The 19718-nt window shown below is 39.1% G+C and overlaps 1 protein-coding gene across 1 annotated transcript; it reads right to left on the bottom strand.

The window, feature by feature from the left end:
• Positions 1-2172: 2172 nt before the first annotated feature.
• Positions 2173-4822, bottom strand: LOC133712548 (cytochrome P450 71B34-like). The gene is made up of 2 exons (XM_062138644.1): positions 3745-4822; positions 2173-3047 (listed from the first exon to the last, which is right to left on the bottom strand). Exons 1-2 carry the CDS (start codon positions 4669-4671, stop codon positions 2433-2435), a joined length of 1542 nt encoding a protein of 513 aa, XP_061994628.1. The 5' UTR covers positions 4672-4822; the 3' UTR covers positions 2173-2432.
• Between the last annotated feature and the right edge of the window lie 14896 nt (positions 4823-19718).

Here is a 19718-nt window from a genome sequence, read left to right as displayed (position 1 = left end):
AGATGCACCAAATCTAGTGCACGAATCTGGATGCGCTGAGAATGAACGAGTGTAACTTGAGACTATCTTCGCTCCTAAATCCTTCGGTTGAGATCTGTCAACAGAGAAGAATCGTTAAGAACAAGGTCTGCAGTGTTCCAAACTTCACTCCTCCGATGCCTAAGTAAGGAATGAGTAAAGCGGAAGCCAATCTCAGTATGAGTAGAAATAGAGGAAATAAGAGTCACCTCGAGCGTGGAGTGAGATCCCCCCTCCCCTTTATATAGGTGCTAGGGTGTAGTAGGGTTCATGCCAGCTATTGACTTCAGAGGATTGCGTCTGTCCACGTATCTGGACGAGCATTCTCCTTGGCAGGGCAGTGACCGCACGAGGGTAGCACGAATCTTAGCAGGTGGGACCACCAACAGTCATTCCACCAACATGTTCCTGGTTTCTTCCACATCATTTGAACCCTCTGCTCAACCATTGAGTCGCCCATGAACACAAGTCTTGTTCGGCCACGCTCGTCACATGTCGACGAGTCTAGAGACCAACGCAGGCACGGAGCAACAACTGGACGAGCAAGAATGCAGAGAAGGGTAGGGATAGGTTAGGGTGCGCATGAGGTGCGTTCTCTTAGGGTTTTTCTTTCGAAATTTGTCAAGAAAGTGTACTCGTTAAGAATGTATTGCACATGATGTATTTTGTTGTTCCAAATTAAATTACATCAGTGTTATTCTAAGACTAATATTTTATCGTGTTACTTAGGCTCTATATAGTAATTTATAGAATATTATTAAAAATATAATCATTTATTTGACTTTTGGATACTAAGTATTGGATTTAGGGGAGCCCAACTCTTGAAAACTAATCCCACTAGACCATATAATACTAAATTTCAGGTCATTTAAACAAAACACAAATCTGACTAAGAGCGTTTTTTTCGTACTTCATAAATTTTCTATACTTATTCAAAAAAAGAAAAAAAATCTTTACAGTTGTGCTAGATTGTTGTTAGATCTAAATCAAATGGTGGAGAATATTGAGGTAAATAGAACCATTCTAAATTTCTATCTATCTCATTGTTCTCTACTATATATTAGATTTAGATCCATGCCAACAGTTGAACAGAACCTCATTATTCATTTTGTAAGTGGGCTGAGAATTTGGTGGTGTTCACTCATATGATCAAACACTCCATGTGATACATATACCCACATGAGAAACAGAATTTTAGAACTTAGAGATATCACATTACTAATTTATTTTTATTTTATTTTTTAAGCCACCCCGTTGTAAACCCAAGGGGCTAAAAAAGATACATTAAACTAGATCTGATGAATAAGCCCATACATAAGGATAAACACATAGGAAATTCAATTTCCAATTTAATTCAATAGAGAGAAACACCAAGTAATTGAGAAAAACAGCATAGAGCCATCACAAACCGTTTGAAGCCGTCACAGGCCTCACCAAGTTGTCATAATCCGCCGAGTAACTCCGTAACCAAAATACCCCGAAAGACATATCTGAAAGAGGGGATGAAGAATCTAAAACCACACCTTAAACTAACTTTCTCTTCTTCACCAGCTAGAGATGCACCATCCTTGAAGGAGTCGTGGCCATTGAATGAGAACATAAGTTAAAAGCAAAGAATTATTACAATGGAGAATAGTGGTTGTGAAACCCATGCGTGAGCAACCATATTTGCCTAAGTAATTTATTTTCACTTTTAAAAGGTAGCCATGAGAACTTTCATGGAAGCAATCTGAGGTAGTGGAGAAATGATATGAGGTGTTGGGTCATGGAGGGTAAAGATCTGAAAAAGTTTGGGTAAATTGATAAGGAAAAGACAAGAAATCAAGCAAGGAGTAATTAGATCGTCTATATATGAACGCCACATTGGGTGTGCAACCACCACGGACGGTGTACAAGGGGCTAGGAATCATGGGTGAGGGTAAGGGGCATTTGGAAAGGAATAAGGAGGCAGAAAACATGGATGTTGGTGGTAGGAGAGAATGTGGGTGGTGAGATTGGAGCTGATGGTGAACTCTCAATATGAAAGAAAGTGTTGAAAACTCAGATAAAAGGAAGCCCCACTTTTTTTTTTTTTTTTAACTACTAACGAGGATTAGACGATATTAACTCCTCTGTTGTAGTCTGAAATGGGTGCCGAGACATCCGCAAATCCTCTAGGGGAACCACTACAACCGGGAGCCCACCTCCCGTCCCTTGCTAGATATATTACTAATAAACAGCAACAATCAGATTACATAACAAGAGGTGGGGGACTAGGCCAAAACCACCTCCCTGAAGAAACAATACAAAAGAAAAAAACAGCATTCTAGTAGGCTTGCTAGCCTGAACAATAAAACAAATAACAATGATCCAAACCAGCGAAGCAGAACGATAATCAACCCGAGCAGAAAAGTCATGACCATAATTCCTATTTCCTAACAAGAATATCTCATAGGGACAAGGTTGAGAGGATTTTTCAAGCAAATAGTTACCCCATGGGTTGTTTCTTCCATCTTGATATCTTCCTCATTCATTCCATCAGGCACTTTCCAATCAAAGCAGCACAACAATTTGGCAAGTGCAAGCTCCATTGTCGTCGCTGCCATATAAATCCCTGGACAGATTCTTCGACCAGCTCCAAACGGCAAGAAGTCAAAGTGTTGCCCTTTAAAATCAACAGACCTATCATCAAATCTTTCCGGAATGAACTTTTCTGGGTCGTTCCAAAATTCTGGATCTCGTGAGATTGCCCAATCATTAACAAGGATTGTTGTTTTGGGGTCAACATCATAGCTGAGGACTTTGAAGTGGGACATGGTTTCTCTTGGAAGAAGTAGGGGACCTGATGGATGTAGTCGAAGTGTTTCTTTCACTATCATCTTGAGGTACTGCAGCTGCTCTGTATCAATTTCAGTGGCTTTTCCTTTATTTCCAATGCAGTTTCTAATTTCTTCCTGTGCTTTCTTCATCACTCTTATATTCGTAGCTAGCTCTGCCATTGCCCAAACCATGGCAGTTGCAGTGGTGTCTACTCCTCCTAAAAACAAATCCTGACTCACAAATACCATAGTAATTAACTAATTATTAAAATATTAAATCTATTAAAGTTGAACTAACATTCAACTCAAAATCAATCGGCAATATAACATGAAGACAACTTTTAGTATAGAGTATGGCATGGTTTGGTCGGACTAGAAAAACCATCATGCATATAACTATATATAGATCATTAGTGATAAAATCTCGTTCACCTACTCAGTTAAACTCATTCCAACTTCCTCATTATTCTCTAATTTTAAATTAAAATAGAATACCTATTAAGTTCAGCTGAGTAAAATATTTATTGAAAAGTATACATGGCTCTTAGTGATCAACATTAAAGGGTTCATAATCATATTGGTCTAGTCACTCTAATGTGATCATGAGTTCAGTCTACTTATGGACAACTAGCTAATTGAGGCAAACAAGTAGATTCGAATTTTTTTTTTTTTTTTAGATAATCAAATAGATTCGATTGGGATGCCCAAGTTTTATATAGTACAAAGTGACTTATATTGGGCATATGGGTTCAAATTGGATCTAATTATGACGCAAATACTTGTCCACACTAGTACGATGTTTAAAACAAAATCATTTAGTTTTGGATTACACATGACAACATACAGACGATTCTATGTACCTAGCTAATGTTATTTCGTCATTAATTAAAAATTAAGAGGCCGTGATTTGAATTAGTTCGCAGCTTACCAAGAGAACTGCCTTGATGTTATTATGACCAAGCTGAGCAGCTCCAATCTCAGTTTGCTTCTTGACCATTTTAAGCAGCACATCAACTATATCTTCATGCTCCTGTTGTGTCCTCCCAGGCCTGAGATGATCATCAATCGCTTGCTGAAAAAAGCGATGAACTTCCCTGGAAACTCTGTCAAACTCTCTATGTTTACCGGAGATCCTGTCTATGATCCACCCGATACATGGAGGAAAGAAATCAGCTGCGCATGATGAGAAGCCTGTAAGCATATCTCGACTATCAAGAAGCACTCGAAGAAATCTTTCATGCTCCAAATCGCTCCCTTGGAAACTTGTCCCGAAAACAATCCTGAAAATTATACTGCTCATGAGAGCAAACAACTTCTCAGTAAGGTTAACAGGAGAAGATGAAGCTGATGCGTCAGAGATTGAATCAATCATCTTCACGACTTCTTCTTCTCTAATAGACCTATACGACTGAACCCCTTTTGCACTGAAAATCTCATGCACACATATCTTTCTTATCTCTCGCCAATATTCACCGTAAGGCGAAAATGCTATGTCTAGATAGTTAAATGTGAGTCTGCGAGATCCCAAGGAGGCCGGTCTACTGCAACAGTGGAGATCATTATCTTTCAAGGTCTGTTTTGCTGCTTCAGCTGATGAGATTATGAGGGTCGGTCTGCGACCCATGTGTAGGAGCATGAGTGGTCCGTATTTCTGTGATAGTCTCCATAGGTTTTGATGAAGTGATGAACCAGATTGAGTAAACTGGTGGAGGTTGCCTATAATGGGAAGCTTAGGAGGGCTTGGTGGGAAGTGCTTTTGTGGCTTATTGATCTGCTTTCTCAGTAAAAGCAGTAGTAAAGGGAGAAGGAGGAGAAATGGAATCCATAAGATTAGTAGGAGGGTGTTGTCAGCCATTAACGGAGCTTTAGTGATTACCTTGATGTTTCTTAATTTCTATGTCGGTCTTGTATATATAAGAGCTGCTGCCCCCAAGTCCTAACTGAGCAAGCACACCATCTGCATAATTCATTATTGAATGGGAGAATTTTTCAAACAGAATCTAAACTAAAGGTTATTGTGAATTAACGTTCATCACTTTATACTAATTACATTTTGATACCTGGACAATAAGACCCGACTATATTTATATACATGACGTTAACTTTTCCGTTACGGGGAAGCCAGCATTTACAAGGGTAAACTTGTCTTTTCAGTGAGCCCAAAGATGTGGACGAATCCTGATGGGGTTTGGGGTTGGGGACTGCATGTTGAAACAGCAGCAACATAGGGGCATTTGTGTTTCTTCCCTTCGAATCCCCACCGTCCATGTGCTAGATCCCGATCTTGTTCATCGCCTGGAACGGGATTTTCTGAAATGCAATCCTTGCTATTCATGACAGGACCCGCCCCGAATTTCACCATGAAATCCGAAGTTACCATGCGAGGCCCATCTTAGAAGAAATTATACCAAAATTTAGCAGAACTTCCCCCAAAAATGGACTACCCAAAACTTGTAGAAAGACAATACAATTCTAAACAATCCATCTTTATTCTTCTGGAGCCACCCTGCTCCCTAAATCACAACATCTCCCATTTCACAAAACAATTCTCAACTTAATAATATTAATCACACGGGTTATCAGAGAAATCTAATGCACAAGGTATACCAGAAGATGGAATAGAAAGATAAAGGATCGATACATTCTACAATGCTGAAACTATGACAGCTATGCCTCAACTCTATGTACGTCCAACCTCAAGCTAATCTAGCCTGCAAACTGGGCATTTGGAACAGAAGGGCCCAGGGGAAGAGCATTTAAAAACCGTTAGAGTGAGTGAACGAAAAATAAGTAATTTCAAATGAATAAGTAAAACTTAATGCTTTCCCAATTTATTCTCTTTAAAAAACCTCGCATGTAGTAAAATCTTGAAAATACTCTTAATCATTCTCTTTACTGAAATCTCAAACACGTATTGTAATTTGTAAAACCTTTCAAAATAGTAACCAAATCTCTTTAAAACCTCATATCAAAAAAATAGGCGATGACTAGAGGGAACTGCCGACTAGTCATTTCATGTCACCTGGAGGGTACTGCCGACCAGGGACGCATCAGAGGGGACTGCTGACCGGACGAGGAGGTGATGGTTAGAGGGGACTGCCGACTAACTATCTCATGCCACCTAGAGGGGACTGCTGACTAGATGACGCATCAGAGGGGGCTGCAGATCGGAATATTCTGGAGGGGACTACCGATCAGAATATTGTCTGGAGGGAACTGCTGACCAGACTATTACCTGGAGGGGACTGCCGACCAGGTAACGCCTGCATGCGCTAACTTATTTACATCCTCAATAAACTGGAATCAATCTCTTTAAAATAATTGCTTTCGGAAAGAAACCCGATATTAATTCAAAAAATCATCAATAAATCACCGAAAGCATAACTCAGGAATATCTCGGTAACTCAAAGCTCATAAAACTCAATATCTCAATAGATCCTCGAAAGCATAACTCAAATACTAGATAAATCAATAAATGCTTCTGGAAAGAAAACTGTCAATATAATTTCAAAGCTGATAAATTTGGAGTTGAAAACTCAAGAAATCTCAATAATACAATCATGCTCAAATACTTGATAAATCATTCGTACTCGTATATCACATGTAAATCGATACTCAAAATCAACAATTCTTATAATATTTTCTTAATCAATCACTTCCCGAAAATCACTTCTCAACTCAATAACTCATTAATAAATAGCTCAAAAATCTACTGAAAGCCCTCGGGAAGGAAATCCAATAATAATCTCGTAATTCATAGAGCATAGGTAAATCTCAAGAAATCAAAGCTCATAAAATCATAAAACTCAATAATTCAAATCATAAATTAAATCCAAATCGGAAAATAATAATATACTGCATGCACAATTAATTTAAAACAATTGTCCACTCATAGACCTATTTTGGCGACAACGCATACAGGTTTCGTCGTCAAGCAGTAGCTCGGTACGTCACCACGTACACAATTATATTTAGTAAACAATTATTCCCAAAGTAAATACGATTCTAAAATCAAATTCTCGTAAATCAACATCTCCATTTCTTTCCAGATTCAACCCAAACTTTACTACTAATACAAATTCGTTAATTTAGAGGTTCTAATTCAGAACCGAGAGAAATGTGACGGTCAGATTCTCATAAATCGATAATCAAAATATCGAACTTCAGAAATTCCTAATTGATGTTAAACTTCTCCGATTCCCACCAAAATCACATCTACATGTTCTACAACTCACAATTGAATTATCTAGCCAAAAATAGGAATTCAAAACCGGCCATACGCGCCTCCACGCGCCACCAACAATGGCTGCGCGTTGGCCCCACACGCCACCGGCCAACCCCAAACCGGATCACGAAATTTCACCAGCAAGGTCACTTCAACATTCCTAACATCTTTCTCAACTACGACAAGGCCAGAAAATACCTTGGTTGGCCGGAATTGAAACAAAACCGCAAGAACACCAATATGAACAGTGAAATCTTCAAATCATTGATTCTCCTTCCACACCTCATATTGGGTTATGAAACTTGGAGTGATTCATCAATGGAGGATGGGCTTTCCAGAATGACCGGAATAGGGAGAAATCGCCGGAAATGTCAAACTGCTACAATGAAGGTTTTTGGCTTCGATCTCTCTTATCTAAATCGCCGTGAGCCATCCCTATAGGCTTGAGCCGGAGGAGAAGGTGGTCCTATCAACACCGGAGGCGCGCCGTCCGGAAAACAGTGAACTGTCGAAGAGAAAGAGAAAGAGCGCGCGCGCGGGAGGGGAGGGGGGAGAGAGAGAGAAATTTACTGGGGTGGATTTCCGGAAATGGAAACCTACTAGAGTAACTTTCCCTTTTTAAATCAAATTACCGTAAACAGTAAGTTTAGTTTTTCGGCTATAACTTTCGCATACGAACTCCGATTTAAGCGTACCACATGTCCACGGACTCGGTTTAACATCCTCTACAACTTTTAGGAAAAAAAATTTCTCAAAAATTGATTCAAACAAAAAGTCACCTTTAGAGCCCCTAAAAGATCGAAACAGAGTCAAAAGTAAAAGTAAATATCGTTTATCGTCCGAAAGACTAGTAAACCGATAAATTTAAGTTCGAGACGTAACACTTCAACTTCGCTGGAACCCTCACTCCCCACTGTAAGCTCAGTATGGCCCAATTCCTCACGGCATCGACATCCTCGCCGACACCTCCATCCCAAAAAATAGAGTGGCTACACCCCGCAAAACAGTAATCTTCAATTCCCAGGAAAAATCCGTCCATGGTCGGCCCCTCCACGATCTTAATCGACAAATTCTCTACCAAAATGACGCCGTCCTACCGGCCCAGCATCTTTATCCAAGGCTGAGGACTACGGCGACTTCTTGATGGAGAAGCCCCCAAATTGAGGCTTGAAGTGGAGCATGAAGCTAAGGTTGTTTCCACGGCCTAGAAGATTAGATTCGGCGCCAGAGCGACGGCGGCCTTGGCGAAGGAGATAGTGGTAAACTTGGCGTCTTCGAGGTGACAGAGATGGTGGTGACTTGCTCAGTCGACTCGTCCAGGGAAGGAAGGAAGAGAGAGACAGAGAGAGAATATCAAACTACCCTTTAAAATTTGAATAATGACATAAGGTTAACGGCGTGTATTTAAATGTAGTCAAGTTTTATAGTCCAGGTATCAAAGTGTAGTTAGTGTAAAGTGAGGCACGTTTATCCAAAGTGACCTTTAGTTCAGGTACTGTTCAAAAAATTCTCTCTTATTGAATTACTATTTTATTTTGAGAAAAATGCACCAACAGTCCCTCGACTATTGTTGCACCTGCCAGTTTGATATCCAGACTCACAAAGCTATCAATGTAATACCTGGAGTCTTATGTTGCCATTAACGACATACCTCTGTCAAATTTCTGTGACATCTCCGTTAAAAAATTGACATGGCAAGTGTGTGGAGAAAAATAAAGGAGGAAATGACCAAAATAACCCAGACTAATGGCTCCAATGACTTATCTGCCCTTGAAATTGTTTATTTATTTATTTATTTAGATAATTCTCTTTTTTCCCCTCTCCATTTTTTTTTTTTTCAAAATGACTATCACCCACTCCTATTATATATATCACCTCCTCCTCCTCCAAAGCTGGAAAATCACTCAAGCTCTCCAAATCACCTTGGAAACTGATCCATGGTTTCTCTCTCTCTTTCTTCTACAATCACCCACCTCAACTTTTTCCTTTCTCTACTTTTTTACCTGTTAAAGTACTTTTTCATTTCACCTTCTTTCAGTTGGTTGGTAACTGAGCGAGCCAAAGTTGTTTTACCTAAGCCTCCTAATCCTACAATACCGATCATCGGAGGAATATTTTCTTGATTGTTGGAGTCAGTCAAGGTTGCAATTATATCTAACACAACCTGATCCCTTCCAACAATTTTCGCATCTTTTCGGGTGAATTCATTTTTCTTTGGGAATGACGTTGTTTCCTTGTCCCGCCCAAGAATTAAAATATCTGTATCTATAAATCTATCGGAACTTTGAAAAAGGGAGATATCAGAAATATCAGGGATATAAAAGAAAATATATCTTTTTTGAAAGAGTCAATTTATTGAAATTACATATAAATACATATGAATGTCAACTTCATCTATATTAAAAAAGAGACTTTAGATGGTTGGAAAGCCGCTCGCTGCTCTACAAAAATGCAATAATAAGACCAAGACATATGACCCATATAGTACGAATTGTAGTGATGAACATGATAGTTATAGATCCTTTTAGAGCTGCAGACTGTTTTCCCTATAAGGAAATAATAAGGATGAATCCAACTGGATGACTGAACATATACTTCTCCATATTGATTATATCCATAAGCGTCATAGCCAAATTAATTGTTGTCTTCATAAGATTCATTTGAGGTCATAGCCGAATACTCCTCACCCAAATTCGCTTTGAGCATATTTCTCCTTAGTCCTCACCCATATTAGCTTTGAAGAGATCTATCCTCACACAAATTTGCATTTAGAGAATTACTTCTCACACATAATCACCTTGAGGGTATTTCTCCTCATTGGATTCGCCTTAAGGGGATTTCTCCTCACCCCATATTCGCTTTGAGGAGATCCCCCATCACACAGATTTGCATTTAGAGAATTACTCGCCTTGAGGCTAGGGGATTTCTCCTCACCCATAATCATTTTGAGGAGATCCCCCCTCATACAGATTTGCATTTAGAGAATTACTTCTCACATAGAATCACCTTGAGGGGATTTCTCCTCACCCATATTCATTTTGAGGAGATCCTCCCTCACACAGATTTGCATTTAGAGAATTACTTCTCACACAGAATAACCTTGAGGGTATTTCTCCTCACCTGAACTCTCCTTGAGGAGATTTCTCCTCACCCAGATTTCTCTTGAGGAGATCTCTCTTTACACAGATTTGCATTTAGAGAATTACTGAGTTTTTTCTATTTTTTATTTTTTTTTATCAAATTTTACAAATATTTCTGCACTTTATTGAGGATATATTCTAAATATCTAATATATCAGGAATATTGAACGATGTCGGAGAAATTTCAGAATAAATGATAGAAGATAAGATATTAACCCCTAAAATATATCGGTCCGTAAAAAAATTGAGATATCAGGGGATATATCAGAAATATCTATGATATTTCAATCCTAGGTCCCGCCTACCTTGAATTGTTGCTGCTCCTCCATTTGATCTGACGAGTCCCACGCCAGCTGCTTGCTTGTAGAGATCATCCAAGGATGTGTTGATGTTGTGAATCTTGCGTGCCATCTTGATTGAGACGAAATACAAGAAAATTGTTCCAGAAGAAGCCGATAAACTTCATATTGAGGATATCTTTTGCAATTTGCATTATAAGCTACTCGGCCCTTGCCCGCAGATCCCCATCTTCAAGTTCGTGAGCAGCATCATGGATTATATTTCCAATTAGAGTTAAGGATTCTTTGAGCTTATTTAGCTCTTTGCGGAAACAGCAGACAATTTCGAGTCTTAATTGATCAGTAGCAAGTAAAGCCACCTTATTCACTACTCCTCCGGCAACGGGAGTAAGGACAGAGAGGATAAACATCTTTCCGTGGTCTCACCCTGACAAGAGTTTCTCACCCTGAATCTCAATCTCACCCTGACAAGAGTTTCCCACCCTGAGTCACACAGGCTGAGAGAGTCCTCCACTAACCTTTTTGTTTATTTTAGTCTTTTGCAATAAAAAATTGCCTTTGCGTCCCATCCTCTCTTTCTTAAAGATCATATGAGATCCATTTGAGATTGATATATGTAGTCACACGGGCCGACAGTGCTTGTCTTATTTTGAGGGAATAATGCGTGACACATGCGATGGCACCTAAGACAACCTAACACAATCTATCTCCATTAACCTTTCTATTTATTTTAGACTTTTGCAATAAAAAATTGCGTCTGTGTCTCCATCCTATCTCTCTGGAGATCTTATGAGATCCATTTGGAATCCCGCATCTACAACACCATACAATGATACAAACATAGTCCTATGAATTTTACAATTTAGAGTTTTCAACCTCTAAAGCACATATTCGTAACATCTGGTCTGCTCCTTCTTCACCTTCTGCTCATGGTGGAAGAAACTGTTATATCTAAAGGGCTTAATCGATTTCAATTTTCAGATTCTTTTGCCTCTCATGCCCATATGCCCATATCTAATTATCATGTGGATTCTTTGGACGTTTGCTTGAAATCGAAAGACTACACAAGGATCAAGGATTTCATAGATTGAAAATGGAACTTATCTATGTGATTTGTCAGTTTGATATTTGATCCATCTCCTTCGTGTGACTATCAGGACAACTCTGGAAAATCAGTGGATCATGGTTTGTGTATAATTCCACAACTACACGTGTTTGACTAGAGAGTAGTGACTAGTGAGTTATGTGGCTGTTTAACTTGTCTTTTTTTTCCTCCACTCTTCTTTATCCTATGAACAATTCTTAGGTTCACTTCTAGGTGAACAAGCTTATTCATCCCTATTATCGATTAACTCACTTTAACTTAATAAATTTATAATCCAACGGTCTATATCTTAAATTAGCATTTAAAAATCATCTCTATAAAAAATCAATTGAATCGGAAATCATTTAATTATCTAATTGAATCAAATAAATGGACGGTTCTAACAACATTTACTGCTATTATGATGAACCGTCCATGTATTTCATATAAATGAATAATTAAAAGGTCTTCAATTTGATTGATTTTTTACAGAACTAATCTTTGTATTATATTATACAACTTGAATGGTTTGATTAGAAAATTAAAAAGTTATTATGCGTTAATCATAAGAGATGGTGAATATGCTGCTTCACCCCAAGGGGTGAACCTGAGAATTGTTCTTATCCTATGCCAATTTAGTATTTTTATTTATTAGGCTAAACCGACAACTTTTTTGTCCTAATTGTTTAACTTATGTTTAGGTGGCATAACACATGTCAATAATTGATTAAGACGGGGAAAGAGACACATAAATTGAGACAAAATTACGAAAGACTTGAACCTATGCTCATTTTTTGTTTTTTTTTGTTTTTTTGTCTAAAATGACCTCTTTTTTATCGTAGTTGTTTAACTTATGGCATAACACATGTCAGTAATTAATTAAGATAAGATAAGAGAAAGAGAAATTGGGACAAAAGTATGAAAGACTTGAGTCCGTGAACTAAACAATAATTGATCAAGTAGAGGAAAGAGACAGAGAAATTGGGACAAAACTACAAAAGACTTGAACACATGAACTAAACAGTGGGCATGGAACCATGGAAAATGCTTTAGTGGATGCAATGGGTCCCCTACGAGAACGTTCAAGATGTGGAACTCTCACGTTCTGCGTTCAAGCACTTGGTTGGTTTAGTGTTATTTACTAAATTATAAATGTGGCTATAGAGGAGTTGCAATGCTATGTTGGTTTGTTCGGGCCCTCAGTGGATCAATCTCTGGATCTAGAAGCCTTTGGGATAACGAGAACAATTTGAAATGAGAGTGTCGCAAAAAAAAAAAAAAAACAAAAAACCTTTGGGTGGTCAGCATGTGATTCACATCTCACTTGTAGCTTTCTACATGATATTGACCCTTTACCGATGCTTTGTAGGAATAATATCTTTAATATGTTATTCAACAAGAAATCAGATTACCTCGAGGAAGATTTTCTAGAAGGGTTTGATTCAATAAGGTAAAAAATACTACGCGCCTCACGCGCTTCACGTATCGTTCCAGAAAACCCTAGGTCGGGCCTCTGCCCGTCGTTATTTGAGGCTCCAGTTCCGGTGGTCGCAGGGCTATCTCGGCGGCTTTCTGCTGTCAGAGCATCCAGGCTCTTCTGCATCTATAACGTCCTCTGCTTTCTGTCTATTTCCACGACAAATTGCACTGCACTCCATTGCCGTTCTGTTAAGCTTTTCCCGGCGGCATCAGCATCTGTTCCAATGCAGCAGTTCAAGATTCTCAATTGGAATTATCGCGGGCTGGTTAACACAGAAACCCAGAGAGCTTTGGTTTCCCTGGTCCGTAAAGTCAACCCTAGTCTAGTCTTCGTCTTAGAAACTCTAGCCGGACCTGGTCTCCTCGAGGATTTGAGAGTCGAAATGGGTTTTGCTAGTTGCATCTGCTACCCCAAAAAGAAGGGTTCAAGAGGATAAGCCCTATTTTGGTCGTTAGACTTGAAAGTCAGTCTGCGTACTTACTCAGCGCACCATATCAATACTGTGGTTGGGTTTCTAGGCATCGTTGGAGCTTGGCGGTTTACCGGCATCTATGGCTTTGCCGCTCATGGTGATAGGGTTCTGACATGTCCTGGGATCTGTTACGAACTCTAGCTTCACAGGTGAATCTGCCATGGTTGATTGCCGGTGACTTCAATGAGATTCTATGTGCAGCTGACAAATCCGGCGGTCCACTGCGGAGAACATTTCTGATGACAATGTTCAGGGAAGCTTTGGCCGACTGTAATCTGGAGGACATGGGTTTTGTGGGTTCTCGCTTTACCTGGGCGAACCGATTTACGAAGGAATGTCTGGACCGGGGTTGTTGCACTCAAAATTGGAGTGCACTGTATCCGTATTCTAGGGTTGTCACGCTGCCTCCTAACAGGTCCGATCATAATCCCATTGTTGTAGAAGTAGCTGCTGCACCGGTTGTCAGAGTGCCAAGGTCTATGCATTTTAGGTTTGAGAATATGTGGATGCAACATGAAGAATGTGCTGCTGTTATTCAAAAAGATGGTCTATTCCCTCTGTGGGCGAACCTCTAAAGCAGGTTGGATTGAAAATTGGTTCAACAGGCAAACTTCTGATGGAATGGGATGCGGGAGCTTTTCGGCAAAGAAAAACGGAGATGCTTCTTTTGCAATCTAAGATGGATATGTTGATGAAACTTCCCTTTGATCCTTGTCACTTTGAACAACAAAAATCTCTTCAATTTCAATATAATGAACTTCTATCTTTGGAAGAAGCTTATTGGCACCAGCGGTCTAGAGTATTATGGTTGAAAGAGGGGGATCGTAACTCAGCTTTTTTCCACAGGAAAGCTTCTAACAGACGCAGCCGTAATATGGTGGTTGGTGTCACTAATTTATCAGGGCAATGGCAAACTGATCCTTCTCAGGTAGCCTCAGTGTTTGTTGATTATTACGAAAATATCTTTCGTTCAGAGGGTTCTGATCCTGCAGCTTTGGAGGTCGTTCTTGAGCAGATACAGCCTTGTATTGATAATGATATGAATTCTTCTTTATTAGCTGCATATTCAGATGAGGAAATTAAGAAGGCTCTATTTCAGATGCATCCATCAAAATCAGTTGGGCCTGATGGTATGTCTCTTGCTTTTTTACAGAAGCACTGGGCTATTGTTCAGCATGATGTGTGTTTAGCGGTGAAGACGTTTTTGAACACAGATATTTTGGATTCTGAGAGAAATTTTACTCATTTGACTCTTATTCCAAAAATTAAAGAGCCTAAAATTGCAGTTCATTTCAGGCCTATTGCTCTATGTAATGTGGTGTATAAAATTGCTTCTAAGGTTCTTGCTAACACATTGAAGGTTTTATTACCTGCAATCATTTCCCCTCTTCAAAGTGCCTTTGTTCCAGGACGGTTGATATCTGATAACACTTTGGTTGCCTCTGAGGTTTCTCATTTTATGCATAAGCTTTGGTATCGGAATCAGGGTTTTTTCTCTCTCAAGTTATGTCACGCCACGAATTTTGAATAATTAAATTCAAATCCGAAACGCGATAACTTAACAAGCAACAAACAAACTGAACTCACAATGTCAACACCGACTCGTTCTCTAGAGTCAAATATCACATCACCAAGTGTTTAAAAATTAAACCGAAAAATAATTCAATAAGTAAACACACCCTCTACTCTCACAACACAGCGGAAGACTAGAACCAAGATACCCTTCCACGTCATCGAACGTACACCTCCGCTTAGATAATGATCACTCGATATTCAAACCTGCACAATAAACCCTACACCATAGAATAGTGCATCGGGATAGAACAAAACAAACCCGATAAGCTTTTCAGCCCGTATGAGTAAACTCAATTAAAGTGACTCACGTCACGCATGCTTATAATTTCTCAATTTGTGAGATGAATTAAAGTAACAATATTTAACTTCACAAAACACGACCAAACATCAAGTTCATATCATATCATATCATCTCAACGACAAATCACAATCACTTCCCCTCAACATAAAGCATTTGTCAAAACGATGACCTCACAACTCATTCACAACTCACTACAAGTCTCAAACCACAACCGCACTTACAATTGAATTAAGTAAAATCAGTAATCCCTGCATGGAAACTTATATCACTACTAAAAAAATTTGCTTTTGCGACGCCTATTTTGCGACGGAAAAAACTTTTCGCGACGGAAAATTGAGCATTTTGCAACGGAAATGTTGGCGTTGCAATAGGTGGCGTCACAAAATCCATTTGCGACGGTAAACTGCCGTCGCAAAAAAGTATTTGCGACGGAAAACTGTTGCCGTCGCAATGGCTAAACTATTTGCGACGGATACTTTGCCGTCGCAAAAAGATATTTCATTTTAAAAAAAAATTAGGGTGAATTTGTTGCGACGGATACTTTGCCGTCGCAAAAGAATATTTCATTTATAAAAAAAAAAAAAATGGTGTGAATTGCACACCAAAGCTAGTACCATCTGCAGCAAATACCATAAATTGAAAAATATTATGAAACCCATCATCTATAACCAACCAACAATCACAATTCTAAGACCAACCAAAGGTTGTTAAAAAACAAAGATCAGCCAAAGCTTTCTCAACTTTCTTTCAACTTCTAGCTCATCTTGCTTCATCAAGTCATCCATTTCTTGCCTATCCAATTGCTTTTCATACACCAACTCTTTAATTATAGCCTGAGAATGATCCATCTGTACTTGCTCAGCTCTTTAAATAGATACTCATAAGAGTCCTGCACACAAAAGTCACAACAAAAAATTTAACAATTTGGGTTAAAATCAAGGGGTTTCCATCTTGCACAAAGAATTATGCGAGCATATAGAAATATAGAGCATATTCGAAGTAGTCTAGAACTATAGAAAAAGACTAAACCTTTAGCAAAGAGCTTGCATCACATAAATTTATATCAAACCAAATATCAGAATACTCATATAATATGCAATCAGCAAACCTAATCACTATAAAAATCAGAGAAAGGAAAATAAAGACCATTACTAAAGAATCATTATCAACCTTAAGGTAAAGGACTGTATAAGGCAATTGTTAGGCTCCAAAAGTTATTTCTTGTTAAAATTGAAGAAAGAAGATGATTTGAATATATATATATTTATATAAGCGAAGATTAAAACAAAAGGCAGTAATCCCTGCATATAACTTAGTTCAGGAGATTACATTAAAACAAACAATTGAATTCATAGAAATCTAAATCTCACGTAAACACTAAAGAAAGAACATCAACAACATTCCTCAAAAACTACGTACTCATGATGTAGTAACACAGTTACCACCATGACCGCACGCATACAACAGATTACGTACTCATGATGCCGTAACCCAGTTACCACCATGACCGCATGCATACAACAGACTACGTACTCATGATGCCGTAACCCAGTTACCACCATGACCGCACGCATACAACAGACTACGTACTCATGATGCCGTAACCCAGTTACCACCATGATCGCACGCATACAACAGACTACGTACTCATGATGCCGTAACCCAGTTACCACCATGACCGCACGCATACAACAGACTAGAGCACCAACTGAATCGTAACCTGTCACCCCCGTCAGGGTTCAGCCTTACGTCGTAACCTGTCACCTCGGCCGAGGTTCAGCCTTACGATAACAATTGCCTCAACTGACACTAAAGTCAATGATCACCCATCAACTCCAAACTAAAGTCGATAGTCGATGTTCACCCATCGACTCCAAACTAAAGTCGATAGTCGATGTTCACCCATCGACTTTGACTAAAGTAGATGATCACCCATCAACAATCTCAAACCTCAATCACTCAACATTAATTCATATCCTCTTCATAACAATCAACACATCAATTATCGCCACTTTGGTCACCACTTTGGTACTACTGTATATTTAATCACACTCTCAAACACAACTTCACCAATGTCACACCATCCAATATATATATATTCCACGTAAATATATATATATACGTAGTCATTCACGCAGGAATGACCACTAATACCAACTATAGTTTTATAAATTATTCCTCTCAAAAATCATTTTATATCAAAACATTGTTTTAACTTACCCATGAACCGTTGTCGATCAAGTTCATATATTTTAAAACAAATAATTTGTTTCGAAAATGATTTAACAATTAAACAAGTAATTTCGAGTAATAATTAAATCCGTTCATAAATGAACCACGTGAGATTTACTCACCTCCAAATCCTGCTGCGTCTTCACACAAACCAAGACAAGTACAAATCGTCCAAACTCCGCTCACACAATTTTGTCAATCACCTAATCACATCAAGGTCACACTCAATACAACACAAATCACACAATTCACAAAACACAATTATACGACAATCCAACAGTCGGATCCTCATCCGAGACCATCCAACGTCTTCGGAACACTTCTACGATCACTATATCAAAACTACAAGTCGATCGGACAGCCGAATCCTCACGGATAGAAAACCGATCGAACCGAAAACCCTAAAACTTGGAAAATTCATAACATGCTCATACGATTTCCAAAAATTACAAACTATATATCAAAATGCTCGTATCGACGGGTAGATCAAAATCAGAAACAGAAACTGTCCCTGGGGTGGCCGGAAGCCGCCGGAAAACACCACCACAGTGGCGGCACCGCTGCCCACCCAAAGTCAAAATTTGGCAAAACTCCCAACATCAAAGTTCTTCATCTCAACTCCAATTGAAACTTTCATAACTACACCATGATCAGATTATGAGCCAAAAAGTAGAATTTTACCTCGCAAGCCGAAGGATTTGAAAAACCCTAGTTTCAAAAACTCCAAAATTCGATCACCACAGATCAAATCGCTGCAAGCCTTCTTGGGTGTAGCTTCTACTTCCTCTGGGCTAGAAAAGCCCTCAAAGAACTCTTGCTATAGTGGCCGGAGATGGGAGAACCAAGGCCGGCGATTTGCAGCTCCACCGTCCAACTTCTCGGCCTTGTAGCGTCATCTACGGTGCTTCCCACGAAGAATCAACACCACAGACGTGTAGAGGGGACTGAGGACAGCAGGATTCCCATTGGAATCGAAGCAAAAGGTGGCCGGAGGAGGAAGAAATCGGCTGGCGAAGGTGAGAAGGCGAAACTGGGGTCGGGGGAGAAAGTTTCCCTTTTCCGAAATTTTCGGGTTTCTGAAAATTTTTGGGATTTTTGCTATTTAACCAAAATGAAAACTTTTTCCGAAGGCCATAACTTCTTCATACGAACTCCGATTTCTGCGTTCTACATGTCTACGAACTCGTATCGACGTGCTCTACAACTTTCATGAAGGAAGTTCTCACAGAATCTAAACGTATAAAAAGTCAACCCTTCAATCAAAGCATTCCAACAAATAACTGTTCAAAATACTTTCCGCTCCACCCTCGAACCACAAAATCGTACGAACGAACACCTTATTAATCCCAGGAAACATTTAGGAATTAATAACAAATTTTCGAGGTCTTACAAGTTAGATATCTAAGATGGGGACTTTTTTAACGGCTATTTTATCTAAGATGGGGTTTGCACAAAAGTGGATTGATACTGTTATGTGTTCCATTAGAACATTGCGCTATTCTATTCTTCTTCATGGTACACCTACATGTTATATTACTCCATCCAGAGGAATCAGACAAGGGGACCCTCTCTCTCCATACTTATTCATTTTGTGTGTTGAAGGCCTTTCTTCTCTTATTTCTCATGCAGTTTCTCAGGGATCCCTAAGAGGGTTACGTATGAGTCCTGGGGCCCCAATTATTCATCATTTGCTATTTGTAGATGACAGCTTTCTATTTAGGGAAGCATCTGTTTCAGAATGTGTTACTCTCAGGTCCATCCTAAATGTTTATGAGCGTGCTTCTGGTAAAAACATTAACCTGGAGAAGAGCAGTGTTGTTTTCAGTAAGAATGTGCATCCTGATTTTAAAGCCTATTCTAGGGGTGCAGTGCGTTGAGGATCATGGCAGATATCTAGGGCTACCCCTTCATGTTGGGAAATCCAAAACGACAATTTTCTCTTACTTAAAGGAACGACTGACAAAGAAGTTGATCAACTGGCGTACCAAAATCTTGAGTTCTGCTGGTAAGGAGATTGTAATTAAGGCTGTGGCACAAGTTATTCCAAATTATGTTATGAGTTGTTATATGCTTCCTAAAGGTCTTTGTGATGAA

This window comes from Rosa rugosa, chromosome 5 (genome assembly GCF_958449725.1).
Source record: "Rosa rugosa chromosome 5, drRosRugo1.1, whole genome shotgun sequence".
Taxonomy (NCBI): domain Eukaryota; kingdom Viridiplantae; phylum Streptophyta; class Magnoliopsida; order Rosales; family Rosaceae; genus Rosa; species Rosa rugosa.
This window is presented reverse-complemented; position numbering and strand designations above follow the sequence as displayed.

Bases quoted from the DNA above. Each gene is read 5' to 3' on its own strand.
- LOC133712548 (XM_062138644.1), bottom strand. From the start codon at position 4,671: ATGGCTGACAACACCCTCCTACTAATCTTATGGATTCCATTTCTCCTC. The intron at 3,048-3,744 runs GTAAGCTGCGAA...TTTGTGAGTCAG, and splicing joins ACATCAAGGCAGTTCTCTTG to GATTTGTTTTTAGGAGGAGT.